The sequence below is a fragment of the Cyphomyrmex costatus genome, unplaced genomic scaffold, assembly GCF_001594065.2.
Source record: "Cyphomyrmex costatus isolate MS0001 unplaced genomic scaffold, Ccosl1.0 scaffold223, whole genome shotgun sequence".
Taxonomy (NCBI): Eukaryota; Metazoa; Arthropoda; class Insecta; order Hymenoptera; family Formicidae; genus Cyphomyrmex; species Cyphomyrmex costatus.
Genome location: NW_017276291.1, coordinates 867,319 through 881,572, shown reverse-complemented (window position 1 = coordinate 881,572; position 14,254 = coordinate 867,319). Strand labels below are relative to the sequence as shown.

The window sequence follows — 14,254 nt, the reverse complement described above, 5'->3', positions numbered from 1 at the left end:
TTCGCAATATCCCATCTTGTAGAGGTCGAAATAATAACGATGCTATTCCAATTAGACAAGCTTTTTTGACATATTTTTATGGTACTGGTGCATTATCTTATCAGTGGGAAAAAGCATTGCTGAATGATTTTTAATGCATTTGTATTTGTAAAAGTAAGTTATAAAACGTCTTAAAATAAACATACGTGAAAAGTTTTAAACATATATTATATACACGATATATGATCTTTAAGAAATTTATTTAATTGTAAAGGTAATGACACAAAACATTTTGTTTGAAAATAAAACTTTATTCAATATATAATATATAAATATGCAAATGTAATGAACCAATAACACATAATAAAATTTAAATAAAATAATATTTCACATAACATTTCGTAAAACATTTTAATAACGACATAAAATATTTACGGCATAAGGTTTATATCAGTTCAGATAATTTTTCTTACTCCTCCATAATCATGTGAAAAAATTTCAATTGTAATTTCGTTCGTTCTCTATATGGCAATTTTCTTAATCCTTCGCTTAGTAATAGTAAAAATCCATCAAGTCCATCAGGTTTCTTAGTGTCTTGTAATGCTGCGATAACGGCTTCGTGTAAATCTTCATCCCTACTCTGTTTGTCAATCTTTCTTTCTGAAATATTATTATAAATTTCATAATTTTTTTCTGAAATATTATTTACACATTTCATAAAATTTGTAATCAATTAACTAATATTTACTTTTACTTGACTCGAAATAGCCACTTTCTACAGGACTTGACAGCGGTGTGTTCGAAACATTACTGCATGATGGTTGAGACTCCAATATAGGAGACTCAATGGTTTTATTTTCAATCTTTTCATCTTCACTTATATTTTGAATATTTGATGCAAGATTAGTACATGTTCTAGACAGAAAAATGTCACTTACTTATTTTTGCGTCACATCTTAATAAGAAATAATAAAAAATTTTAAAAAGGACAGAACTAAATAACAAAATCAAATCTGAAGTATATTTTATATGAATACTTTGATACTTTTTAACATTGCATTTATTTAACTTACTCAGATTTTCCTAAGACATCTGTCAAAAACTTCATTTGTTCATAAAATCTGAAAGAACTTCTTCTTTTATTTAATGTTTCAGCAGCAGACCCACTTGGAATGTAAGTATTTTACTTTTTTTTTGCTTTTATAAAACAATCCCTAAGATATCGCCATCTTTTTTTAGCTTCACCTACATTTAGTGCCCCTATAAACAGACAATTCACGATAGTTCTATTTATTTAACTTTATGTTCTACGATTCATGCAACATTGTCTGCATTCCGTTTCAGGCATATGCGTACATTTTATATAGTGAGCGTCATATATACTATAGGGGAATGCACGCATATGCGCACATTATCCACTATAGTATATGTGACGCAGCCATCATATGATTAAAATATACGAACCTCCTAATGAGTTACATACTTCTTGCCAAAGTAAATTTTTTTTTAAAGTACTTCTATTACTTGCTGGTATGCGATGATCAAACAATGCTTTTCTTTGGGATACATAATATATTAATAATTCGTCAGTGTCTTCCAGACTGTTGCACATTGGATCCAACCTCGTTTGCGAGAGATACTGTAACAGTGAGAATAATATTAACAAATAAATACACGAAACCTTCCAATCATTTCAGATACGTTTAGAATTTCTATTAATTTGTTTTCTTTACTATTTTTTATATTAGATGTAGTAAAAAGAAATCTATTATTTTTGCATGAAATTGAAGGCATACATAATGGATTTATTTTTACTACACCTACTATAATTGTAAAAGAACTGATTCTTTGTACTGTCTTTTTTTTCAGATTGAAAGAAAAGGCTTGTTATTATTTTTACGACCGACTGCTGCCAACCGAAGGTTAGTTACAAAACAGTAGGAAGTGAATTTTGAATCTTCCTGATTTAATGAAACCGTCTGACGTGATTGCTGACCTGATATCTCTTTGGTACATTCACACATTTTAAAATCACCAAGCACGCTTCTGATTCATGGATTTACCATGAAATTATTAAAGAATCTCTTCGATATCGTATCAGATAAGTTTTCTAATATTTGTCCTCTCTTTTCTCTACATAATTAAAAAAGAACTAATTCTATGTGTTGTATTTTATTTTCAGATTTATTGAAAGAAAAGGCCTGAATCCAATCTATCTGTAAATACCTACCTTTATACTTTATATTTGATAGTTATCTCAATATTACTCTATGAAATAATTTATTATCGGGTCTCTATTACATTTGTTCTATTTTTTACAATATCTTTACAAGTATATCCTGATAAATAATACATTATTTCATAGAATAATTTTGAGATAACTACCAGACAAATAAATAATATTAAAGTAAAAGGCAACTCACAAACTAAACACAGTGATGAGAAAATCAAGATTACGCTAAATAAAGAATTATTTGTTTTTTTTGGAAACATTGCTTTTTAAGGACATTGACAAATAATTTTCTGGATATTTTAGTAAAAGGTGTCACGAGTGCTAAATTGCACAAGTGACAATTGCGCCATAACTGAGAAATAATGAAGACGAGAAATAAGAATAATATAAATTAATAATATAAATGAATCGCGAACGCAACTCGATTGCGCGATCACGCCCTCGACCGATTACCGGAACGCGCGGCGAAATAAGTTTAATAATAAGTTTAATATAATATTAAAACCGCGAGCGCGACGCGATTACGCGATCACGCCCTCGACCGATTAGCGGAACGCTGACGGGAAGCGCCGAATATGAAGGTCAGAGACCTCAATAATTCAAATAAATATGAGAAGACCGATGCAGAGTAGAGTCAGTAATTTTAACAAGTTGTAGCGCGTCACTCTGCTCGAACACGAATTAAAAGTTAGATCGCGACACGCGTAGTGTAAATGATTTATGTGAAATAATATCTTTGTGTATTAAAGTGGATTCAATAAAGTTTATTCAGATATTATTAAAAGATATATAAAAAGAAAAGAGTGATTAATAATTATTGGCTGCTCCCGAATCCTTGGTGGATCCCGAATCCTGTGTCGCAAGTAGCGGCACAACAAAGGTATATACAGACAGATTGGTTCAGGCCTTTCCTTTCAATAAATCTGAAATTATAATTCAGTATAAAGAATAGAATTTCTATTAATTTGTTTTCTCTATTCTTTATATTATATAATTGTAAAAGAACTGATTCTTTGTACTGTCTTTTTTTTCAGATTGAAAGAAAAAGCCTGTTATTATTTTTACAAAACAGTAGGAAGTGAATTATGAATTTTTCCCATAAAATATATCGTTTAATTAACTAGTCTTTAAAAATTCTATCTCTAAAGGTCTAAGAGGTACCATCCTTATACACTTATTTAATTCTAATGACATGTATCTTTTGTATGTATATACCATATAAACTTACCTTTTTAAAAAAAAAAGGGTAGAAAAAAGCGCTAAGAGTGGGTGCTGCTGGACAAAAAACCATTTGGGCCAGTTTCATCAACGTCAATTACTTAATCGACTGTGAAACTGACCAATCACATTTGCTGTTTAATAGAACCATCTTTAAAAACCTACGTGATATTATCCTTATTTAATTAATTCTAATGACATGTATCATTTGTATAAAAGATTTGATATCAACAGTCGGCGCCAAGTTATTCTACCTTATTACTTACTTAATTTTAATGACATTTATCATTTGTATACAAGATTTGATATCAACAGTCGGCGCCAAGTTAAATTTTACCAAATTAAAAAGTAAAACACAAGTAGTACCTTTAATCTTTAAGAACCAATATAGTACTATTATTTAAATTCCACTAAATTAAAGAGTAAAACCTAAGTGGAATTATCTTTATCTTCATACAATGAAACCTAAGTATATGCCTTTGTATTCTTATTAAAAGATCTGGCTATTCGAAATCAAGTGATTTAATTCTTCTTTAAAAAAATTATATCACAATTTAAAAAAAAAATGAAAAAGATTTATTTAAATAAAAAAATTTTTTATGTAAAAACACTTAAACAGTAAGGTTTTTAAAGATGGTTCTACTAAACAGCAAATGTGATTGGTCAGTTTCACAGTCGATTAAGTAATTGACGTTGATGAAACTGGCCCAAATGGTTTTTTATCCAGCAGCACCTGTAAACTTACATTAACATTAACTTATAAAATTACATCTCAACACTATCCCTTAATTTAATAAAGTTACATGTTTACTATTAAGTTATGTTTTAAAGAAACATTCTGTTATAATATAATGAACGAAATTGAATATTAATTTACTAAACTATCTCTGAAATTCTTAAATTTTATCTGAGAAAGAGGCTTAGTAAAGTATCCGCTATTTGATTATCTGTTGGACAATAATTTAAAGTTGCAATTTGTTTCTTAATTACATCATGAACAAATCGATATTTAATATCTATATGCTTCGATCTATCATTTATCACTCCATTCTTTATCATCTTAATTGCGCTTTGATTATCCATATAAATCTTAATTTTTAAAGGCTTGTTTATCAGTTCCTCAAGAAGAGTTTTTACATACAATAATTCCTTACAGCAATGTGCTGCAGCTACATATTCTGCTTCCGTACTTGAAAGCGTCACTAAACTTTGTTTCTTCGAGCACCAAGCTACTGGTCCACCTCCGTAGTAGATGACATATCCAGATGTGCTGTGTCTTGTTTGTGGATCCCCTGCGAAATCTGAATCAGAGTATGCTTTTAGAGAATCTTCATCTGCTTTGGTTGTGAATTCTATTCCTTTATTAATGGTCCCGTTTAGGTATCTTAGAATACGTTTTACATTTATTATTTTCCCTTCAGTTGGTTTTTCAACAAAACGACTTGTATATCCTACTGCGTATGACAAATCAGGCCTTGTTTTCGTTGATAGATATAAAATGCTTCCGATTGCTTCTCGATAAGGATACTTTGTATTTATTAAAGTTGTATCATTATTGTTAACCTTTTGAATTGGAGTTGCTGTTGGTTTAGAATCTTCCATTCGATAACGTTGAAGCACATTTGTTGCATAGTTTGTTTGTTTTAATTTAAGTCCATTTTTAGTTCTTCCTATTTCCATTCCAATGTATGTTTTCGGTTCCTTTTCTATTCTCACTTAAAATTCTTTCCTTAAATCAGCAATTACATCATTTAATCCTTCTAGACTTTCACCAACTAAAACACCATCGTCAACATAGATGCCTAAAAATAGATTGTCATAGTCTCTCTTGAATAAACATGGTTCTGACTTTAATTGCTTAAAACCTTTATTCTTTATGAAAGATGTAAAACGATTATTCCATGATAGTGGAGCTTGTTTCAGTCCGTATAAAGCTTTGTTTAATTTGCAAATTTTATTTAATTTATTATAACCTTCCGGCAAATACATGTAAACATTTTCATTCAAGTTTCCATAGAGAAAAGCAGTTTTAATATCAAATGTTACTATTTTGTATTTTCTTATTGTTGCCAAGGCAAATAAAATTCTTAGCGCTGTTATACTTACAACTGGACTATATGTCTCTCCAAAGTCAATTCCAAATCTTTGTTTACATCCACGTATCACTAAACGCGCCTTGTATCTTCCATCCTGTTTAATTTTAAATAACCATTTGCTTGTTAACGGTTTTATATCACCTGCTTGTGAAGTATCTACCAAAGTCCATGTATTATTAGCTTTAAGTGATTCTTTCTCTTCTTCTATAGCTTTCTTTCATTTAATACAATCAGAACCTGAAACAGCTTGTGAATAAGTAAGAAAAACATAGTCATTATACTTATCTGGAGCCTTTCTATTTCTATGTGATTTTCTTAATTGTAGATTTTTTTTTCCATCTAAATAGCTTCCTTCTTGAACTTCGCTTATCGAATCTTCATAAATTGAATCATCTGAATTTTCTTCTATTCGATCTTGAAATTCTTCATCTTGATCTTCATTTCTTGAATCATTTTGATTTTCATTATGTCTTTCATCTTCATCTTCATCTTCTTCAGTTTCTTTGAGAAAAAATGGAATTGTTTTACTTTTTCCTTCGTCCTCTTCTCTTTTAGTTAGTTTTTCGAATTTAACATCTCTTGCTATGCGTATATTCCTTTTACCTAAATCCCACAATCTATATCCTACAGGTGCATATCCAACAAAAATATATTTTTCACATCGTTCATCTAGTTTCTTTAATGGACTAAGTACTTTGGAATATGCATCACAACCGAAAAGTTGAAGTCTTGATAAATCAGGTTTAATATGTTCCCATATTTCAATTGGAGTACAATCTGTTGTTGATGTTGGGGTCCGATTCAATAGGTAAGTAGAAGTACATATTGCCTCTCCCCACATTTCTTTCTTCATTTTAGAGTCAAAAATAAGATAGAGTTGCAAGTAAACATTGCTACATGGAATATATATTATTTACTTACCTATTCAATGAAGATCACTGATGACGAAAATATGAAATGAAACTGTAATATGAAACGAAAACTGTAGAAAGTGTAGGGCATAGAAACGCAACAAATCCTGACGTCACTTTTTACTGGCTAGAATGATTTCACGACCATTGTCGCATCTTATTTTTGCAATTTTCATATTCCAGTAGTTTTCAACTTTCTCTGCATATTCTTTCATAATTTCAAAAACTTCATTCTTGCTTTTTAATAAATATACAATTGTAACTGATGACGTCACCCTAGTAATATTATTTTACTGACTGGCAAAGGGACTATGGGAAGACAGCCGTGTGTATAATTTCCAAAGGTCTTTGTGCTGTTCTTCTTACTTCCTTAAAAGGCTGTCTCGTTTGTCTTGCTTTTAAACAGACTTCACATATTTTATCAAACTGATTGAAATCCGTATGCTTTAGATTCATTCCGTTCAAAAGTTTAAGTAATTTCTTCATTGATTCTATACTTGCGTGTCCCAATTTCTTGTGTCATTCCTCTACTACTTTATTTTTATCTTCAATTAAATTAGATACCTCACCTGAATCTTTATCTTGATCCTCCTTAAATCTTACTTCATACAAACCTATTTTAGATTTCTCTCCTTTAAATATAAGTTCTCCATTATATTCAACCAATACTTCTGTTTTATTGAATATTACTGTACCTCCATTATTAGTTATTGCATTAACAGAGAGTTATTGCATTAAATTTGTCGATAAATCTGGAGTATATAGAACATTTTTTAACTCACATTGTTGAAAGTTTAAATTTCCTCTTGCTTTTGCTTTCATAGATGTATTTGTTTTAGCGAGACCAACTTCTGAATCCAATTTCTTAACAATTTACATTCCTTAACTCACATTGTTGAAAGTTTAAATTTCCTCTTGCTTTTGCTTTCATAGATGTATTTGTTTTAACGAGACCAACTTCTGAATCCAATTTCTTAACAATTTGCATTCTTTCCATGCTTTTTGTCATATGAGATGTCGTACCTGAATCGATTACCCAGCACAGTGGCTTTGATACCTCTCCAGTAAGAAAAGATACTGCTACGTTTCGGTTTTCTTGTTTCTTCACATCCTTGTTTCTAAAGTAACAATCTTTATCGACATATTGTTTCTAAAGTAACAATCTTTATCGACATGATTATCTTTCTTACATATAGTACATGTTAAGTTTGTATCTTTACTTTTCTTAGTACATTTCTTAGAAGCAAAATGTCCTTCTTTATTACAAATGTAACATTTCTTACCTTTAATATTTTTATTCTTACACATTTTAGATATATGACCAGTATTTCCACATTTAAAACATTTCTTCTCTGTTGTCTTGAAAGCTACTGGTGTCTCTTGATCATTCTTTGAGCTGTTTCTTGTTTCTTCTATCAAAAGTCTTGAAATAAGATTTTCCAAAGTCCGTTCTTGTTTTATTGTAGATTCCCACGCTGAAGTAAAATGTTTATACTCGTCTGGTAGAATCGCCAATATTTTAGCGTATTAGAAGTTGTAGAATCGCCAATATTTTAGATGATAACATGTTGTCATCTATACAAGTATCTTCTAAAGTATTTATTCTTGTAGCTAAATTTCGTAGATAATCTAGCAAATTAGTAGATAAATCCACATTTTTTTCGTAATTAAAACTAAAGAAGTTTTGGAGTAACGTACACTTTTGCTGTTCGCTATCTCGCTCATAAATAGATATAATTTTCTTCCACATATCATATGCAGTTTTACAACCCATTACGTGTAATAGAGGTTTTTTATCTAATGTAATGACAATCACCTTTTTCGCATTAGCATCTTTTTTCTTCCAGGCTGCATTTCTTTCCTCTTCAGAAGTCTCCTCAAGAATAACATCAATTAGTTCATTGGCTTGTAAAATTATTGTTATTTGGAATTTCCAGACCTGGAAATCTTCAATCTCTGAAAGCTTCTCGATCTGTTTAAGATCTTCTGCCGGAACCTTAGCCATATTTAGAAAAATAATTTTACTATTCTTTTACTGATGACACAGGATAGGTTTCCGTTTTAAAGTGCTACTCAGACCCTTTATATATAACGTTCTGGGCCCATAACCTGTTTGATATCTACTATATTTAAATCACTCAGATTTTATATTAATACAATAAAAGCACTTTATTAATCATCGTACTGTAAGGTTTCGACAAGGTTAATCGAGGGGTAGAAATAGAAACGTAACCGGTTAAGGAAACGATGGAAAGATGTCAGGAATAGCTTGAAAGATCCAGGATGAAACACACGTTAGTTAAAAACACACTTTATTGCAGAGCGTCTAGGACGCGACTTCTTAACGTATTCTTGAACTTAGAATTACTGTCGACCAATCACAGGGTCTCTTCTCCATAGCACAGCGCCACGCTGTGGTAGGGAGTCTGGTAACGAGCGCATTGCCAACTTAAAAACTATGAGAAGCGAGTTGTCGCTTACAGTACATAGAGAAGCGAACAAAGGTTAAACATCAAAAGACAAAGACGACTCGAGAAGACAGAGAACAGCAGCAAGACAAAAAACAACATAAAAATATAATAATCGATAAAATCATTCCTCGGCAATAGATTCAATTCACAAACACCTGTAAACTTACATTAACATTAACTTAAAAAATTACATCTCAACAATCATTAAGAATTATTTGTTGGTTTATCATACAAATGCAGTCTATAATAAAAAAACCTAGATATATTTCGCTACATTTCTCATAATAACAAACAAAAACAAAAGTAGTTGAACATTATAAAAGAAGTTTTAACGGACATATTAATTATCATCAATTTTCTATATATTGTGCAATATTCCATTCTCTATAGGAAATTCAGAGGTTTAAACTTCACGTCTTTCACACCTGTAATAGCATAAGCAAAAAATAATAAATAATATCTAATTAGAGAAGAAATAAAAATTATTATTCTATATCTCTTAAACAAAATTTAATTTAACTTTTTTATACAAACTTTTGCATGTATATACCATTGTATAATAGTTTTATTGTGTCATTGAAAAATAAAGACTAATACTTGAAATATTCTATTTAATATAATGTACCATTAATTTATACCAATATTGTGTCTTTTCTGGCTGCTTGTGACGTGATAGACGGCGCTATAACGTCGAGGGGTAAGCGTGGGATAATACCTTTCATAGAGGCCCACTGACCTTCGCAGAGTTCATGAAAAGTCAGACGCAGTAGTGACTGACCGCCTAGTATACCTGGACCCCTGCATGTTGCACCAGCCCCAAATTCCCAGATACTCCAGTTACCTGTCATAATTAAAACGCGCTGTATCTGCAACGGATTGGTCAGATTCGCAAAGCTGGCGAATCTTTTGCGCAGCCAAGAAGCAACATAAGAAGCACGACAATCGCAATGCCAGGGATTCTGACTCAGACGTACTTGCTGAATTGTAGATATGGCGTCCATACTACCAGCTGGCAAGAAGGAGAGGTCATTCGATTCCAGTTGTCTAAAAATTACGATACGGCGTCACAGAGAACAAAGAAAGAGAGAGAAGAAAAAAGGAAGAAGAAATAAAAGAATATTATTTTTTATTTTCTTTCTCATACAATAAACAAATATATATTTCTAATCTAAAAGTTACAGTAGACAGATTTATAAAGCAGATATATATAAATTGAGATTTTATCTATAATATATATTTCAAGGAATCCTTGTTATGACATAAGTAAGAAAAAAATAATACACAAAAAATTTTGATATTAAATAATATTAATTTTAAAGTAAATAACATTACAATTAAGTATACAGAATTTTTAGTATTAACTTACAGTTTTCGTAAATTTGGCGTGTCTTCAAAAACTCCTGATTGTAGTATCTTTAGTCGATTGGATTGCAAAAAAAGAGAAGTAAGATTGAACAAGCCGCGAAAAACACCTCTTACTAAAATTTCTATACGATTGCCATAGAGAATAAGACGTTGCAAAGATATAGAATTATTAAATAATCCAGGTGGCAAATATTTTATATGATTATGTCCTAGTCGAAGTTCTCGAAGTGTTGGCATACCGTGTAATGCTTTTGTATCAATCTGTAGCAAAGATGCAATGGTTTATTCTTAAAGAGAAATAATCTTCTAAAAGCTTATAGTATATTCATAAAAAATATATTATAATAAAATAATATAATATAATTCTTTTTTATAATTTTATAATTCTCTAAAGTAAAATAAAATTTAAATTTATGAAATGTAAACAATATTTACACGAGATATTCTATTGCTCGATATTTCCAGAATTTCTAATCGTGCCAGAGTCAACAATAATCCCTTGGTCAATTCAGTCAGTCGATTGTTCCGCATATTCAATTCTTTGAGAGACGTCAGATCTTTGAATATACCGTTAGGAAGCTTTTTTAAACGATTTTCATCAAGTGCAAGGCGTCTAAGATTGATAGTGTCTCGAAAAATTGAAACGGGTAATTCAGCTAATCGGTTTTCACTCAGCAACAATTCGTCAAGATTTCCGAGGCCATGAAATGCACCAGGAGGTAACAACGAAATGCGATTGGAGGAGAGATCCAGCAAAACTAAATGGCCATTACTTAAGAAAAGATTTTCTGGCAAAGTACGGAGTTTATTTGATGACAGATCGCTAAACGAAATACAAAATGTATATTAAATTTCAAATCAAAGAAAAAATAAATATTAGTAGCATATTTAATATTATTTTTTCTTGGCAAACTGTATTAAATATAATAAATTTTAAGATAATTATAGAAGTACCTACAATACAACTATAGTGTATATATACAGTATATACAATACACATAAAATACATATAGTGTGTACAATACGCTTCTATACGTTAAGCACTCAAACATTTTTTTTTTTAATTTTACAACTTTTTCAAAACAATTAAATAAAAAGCAACTTGATATTTAAATAATGTAAAATGTCTACGGAAGAAGGAATTAGTATAACTTTAAGATTAGTGATATACTAATTTTTAAGATTAGTTCTTGTATTTCTTTTTTTAATTAGTACTAGTTGTAATTAAGTATCTTACGTACAGTATTCGGAGATTTCTTAGTTCGTAGAATTGATTACGTTGCATTTCTTTCAAAAGGTTATTACTCAATCTGACATTTGCAATTCCATGCAACGGCAAGAACAAGCTTGCCGCCAAATGCTCTACTAAATTATTGCTCAAATCTCTACAATTCACAATTTCATTAATATATTATACATACGTCTCCCGATTATTATACGACTTACAAATGGTGTAACTGCGTCATATTCTTAAATGTATCTCTGTGCAGAGCGCTGAGTCGATTACTCCCAAGATCCCTGAAGAGACACATCAAATAAATAATATTTTCATTCGTGAAACATTTGTCTAAGATTCAATATAAATATGCATCTCCTTAATGGAAAAAATCAAAATTAAATCAAATGTAATATTATATAAGAAATTATAATTAAAAAAAGATTATAATTATATTACAATAATTTAATTTTATCTAAAAATTATATGGAATTGAACGATTCTTTTATAACAAAATACATAAATTATTGTATAATAGAATTACAAAAGTTTGAATTTTATTTACAAATTATATAAAGCATTTCTATCTTCAAGGTTTTCTTGATTATTTTTTCGAAAGAGATCCATCATTAAAGATATCCATTCAACAAACATGACAATAATAACAAATTAATAAAAAAGAAGGTAATTGTTCACTTTAGGGGAGCCACCTCCAACGACCTTGACCTTGACATATGTTGTCAAGGTCATGACCCTAAGTAACCTCCAACAAGTTTTAGCTGTCGCTCGCCCTTCGTTAAAAAGTTATGATCAAAAAAAGTTTGAAAAATTACGTTTTATTTCTATTATACAGCATGACTTCCAAGCGAAGTATTGATGTATTTTTTGATATAATGGCTCGTTTTTACTCACCATATCGCGATCAATGAATAATTTATTCAATAGTAATAAAATATATAATTATGAATACTTCTGAATTATTTCTGCAATACATGTATGATGTTAAGTACTATTCTACACCTTTCCGTATTCAGGAACGTTAAACTTTTCACGCGAAGTAACTTTCGCCCCCCCCCCCCTCCTGCACAGGGGCACACGACTTCCACGATTGTACTGTTGCTATGATAGTACTGTCGGGGCAGACCTTACACACACACACACACACACACGGGCGGGTGCAAGGAGGTGGCCTTCGGCCACCCCCTCGCACCCACACCGTCACAGAGGTCTGCCCCGACAGTACTATTATAGCAACAGTACAATCGTAGAAGTCGTGTGCCCCTGTGCAGGGGGGGGGAGTAAAAGTTACTTCGCGTGGAAAGTTTAATGTTCCTGGACAAGGAAAGGTGTAGAATAGTACGTATATATATATATATGTATGCTATTATAGTATATATACTATAATAGCATACATGTATTATATATCATATGTTAATTTTAAAACTATGATTGTTAATAACTTTTTAACGAAGGGCGAGCGACGGCTAAAACTTGTTGGAGGTTACTCAGGGTCATAACCTTGACAACATATGTCAAGGTCAAGATCATTGGAGGTGGCTCCCCTAAAGTGAACAATTACCAAAAAGAAATAAGGACTCGTTATATAAAAATAAACAAAATGATGTCAAGGGCGATATAAGAGACAAAAAGATTTTTGTTCAACAATAAAGCGAATTAGTTAAGTACTGTTTAAATTATTATAATTTTATTGAAAATATTGACTAATTATATGTTTTATTGTTGAACAAAAATTTTTTTTACTCTTATATCGCCCTTGACATCATTTTGTATATGACAATGAATAATATTTTTTAAATTGCTTACAATCTCAATACGTCGGCAGGGACCAATTGCTTCGAGGGTAAATCCAGTAGATTGTATCTCCAACAAGACACCGATTTTATTTCCGGTACGCATTTGCATGGCCCTTCAGCACAGATCTCCCAGTCCTCCTCTTTTAGGCTGATCTGCCAAACTGCAAAACATGAGTGTCCTTTCGTGTCTCCGTCGTACGTAAATCTCACGATTTTTACCAGGATGCTCGACAGCTCGCAATCTGCGTTCCAAGTTGGATAGACGGTTCTTTATCTCCTCAAAAATCGACATTGATTCATCTGAGAGTGCCGGCGTCGATGAATATTCCGTATCTATGCTCATATGAGACGTTTTATCTCAAGTTTCGTATTTTTTGAATTGTATGGAAGATACGCAAAAAGAGATATAAAAGAAAAATGTACTAGATAGTTTTGAAAATTGTTATTTTTCTACTCTTTTTATACGAGAAAATCTATACTTTGTAACATATATTTTTTATTTTAGAAACTTATTAGATTTTTTTAAGATTAAAGAGATCTCAAAATTTTAAACTAGATGTACGCATTTTTATAAATAATATTCCATAATCTTCATCTAATATTTTTAACTTCATGTAGTATATTTAATATAATACAATTTTGACTGGATTGTGCGTGTGTAGTGTGTATTTTATTATTCTTCAGATTTAATTCAAATTGTTAAAAATAATTGTAAGCGAATATTTATTTGTTCAAATTTATTCAAATACCTGTAGAAATCCTCATACTTGCAGTACACATATGCGAGACAAAAGAGTACGTATTCGTCTTGCAAAATGAGAGGAAGACGATTGCACAGTAAATCTTTGAAGATAAGTCAGTCATGTCAGTTCGGATTAGACGACACATTATAGATGGGACAAAGTGCATCAGACTGAGGATGTAGTTTCCAAGCCGACCGTTGTCCTCCAT

General features: G+C 30.8%; 2 protein-coding genes across 2 annotated transcripts; both read right to left on the bottom strand.

The window, feature by feature from the left end:
• Positions 1 to 448: 448 nt before the first annotated feature.
• On the bottom strand, positions 449 to 1,128 carry LOC108773863 (uncharacterized). Its single transcript, XM_018539812.1, has 3 exons — positions 1,053 to 1,128; positions 728 to 894; positions 449 to 639 (listed from the first exon to the last, which is right to left on the bottom strand). Exons 1-3 carry the CDS (start codon positions 1,085 to 1,087, stop codon positions 449 to 451), a joined length of 393 nt encoding a protein of 130 aa, XP_018395314.1. The 5' UTR covers positions 1,088 to 1,128.
• An 8,147-nt stretch (positions 1,129 to 9,275) lies between these two features.
• On the bottom strand, positions 9,276 to 14,254 carry LOC108773862 (leucine-rich repeat-containing protein 15). The gene is made up of 9 exons (XM_018539810.1): positions 14,053 to 14,254; positions 13,523 to 13,636; positions 13,314 to 13,464; positions 11,720 to 11,791; positions 11,515 to 11,658; positions 10,709 to 11,096; positions 10,275 to 10,534; positions 9,534 to 9,952; positions 9,276 to 9,333 (listed from the first exon to the last, which is right to left on the bottom strand). The coding sequence occupies exons 1-8, from the start codon at positions 14,252 to 14,254 to the stop codon at positions 9,541 to 9,543; spliced, it is 1,743 nt and encodes a 580-aa protein (XP_018395312.1). The 3' UTR covers positions 9,276 to 9,333; positions 9,534 to 9,540.

Bases quoted from the DNA above. Each gene is read 5' to 3' on its own strand.
- LOC108773863 (XM_018539812.1), bottom strand. From the start codon at position 1,087: ATGAAGTTTTTGACAGATGTCTTAGGAAAATCTGA. The intron at 895-1,052 runs GTAAGTTAAATA...TTTTCTGTCTAG, and splicing joins GATGTCTTAGGAAAATCTGA to AACATGTACTAATCTTGCAT. The intron at 640-727 runs GTAAATATTAGT...ATAATATTTCAG, and splicing joins CTATTTCGAGTCAAGTAAAA to AAAGAAAGATTGACAAACAG.
- LOC108773862 (XM_018539810.1), bottom strand. From the start codon at position 14,254: ATGGAGGACAACGGTCGGCTTGGAAACTACATCCTCAGTCTGATGCAC. The intron at 11,097-11,514 runs GTACGTAAGATA...TATTTCGTTTAG, and splicing joins CTAAGAAATCTCCGAATACT to CGATCTGTCATCAAATAAAC. The intron at 9,953-10,274 runs GTAAGTTAATAC...CGTAATTTTTAG, and splicing joins ACGCCAAATTTACGAAAACT to ACAACTGGAATCGAATGACC.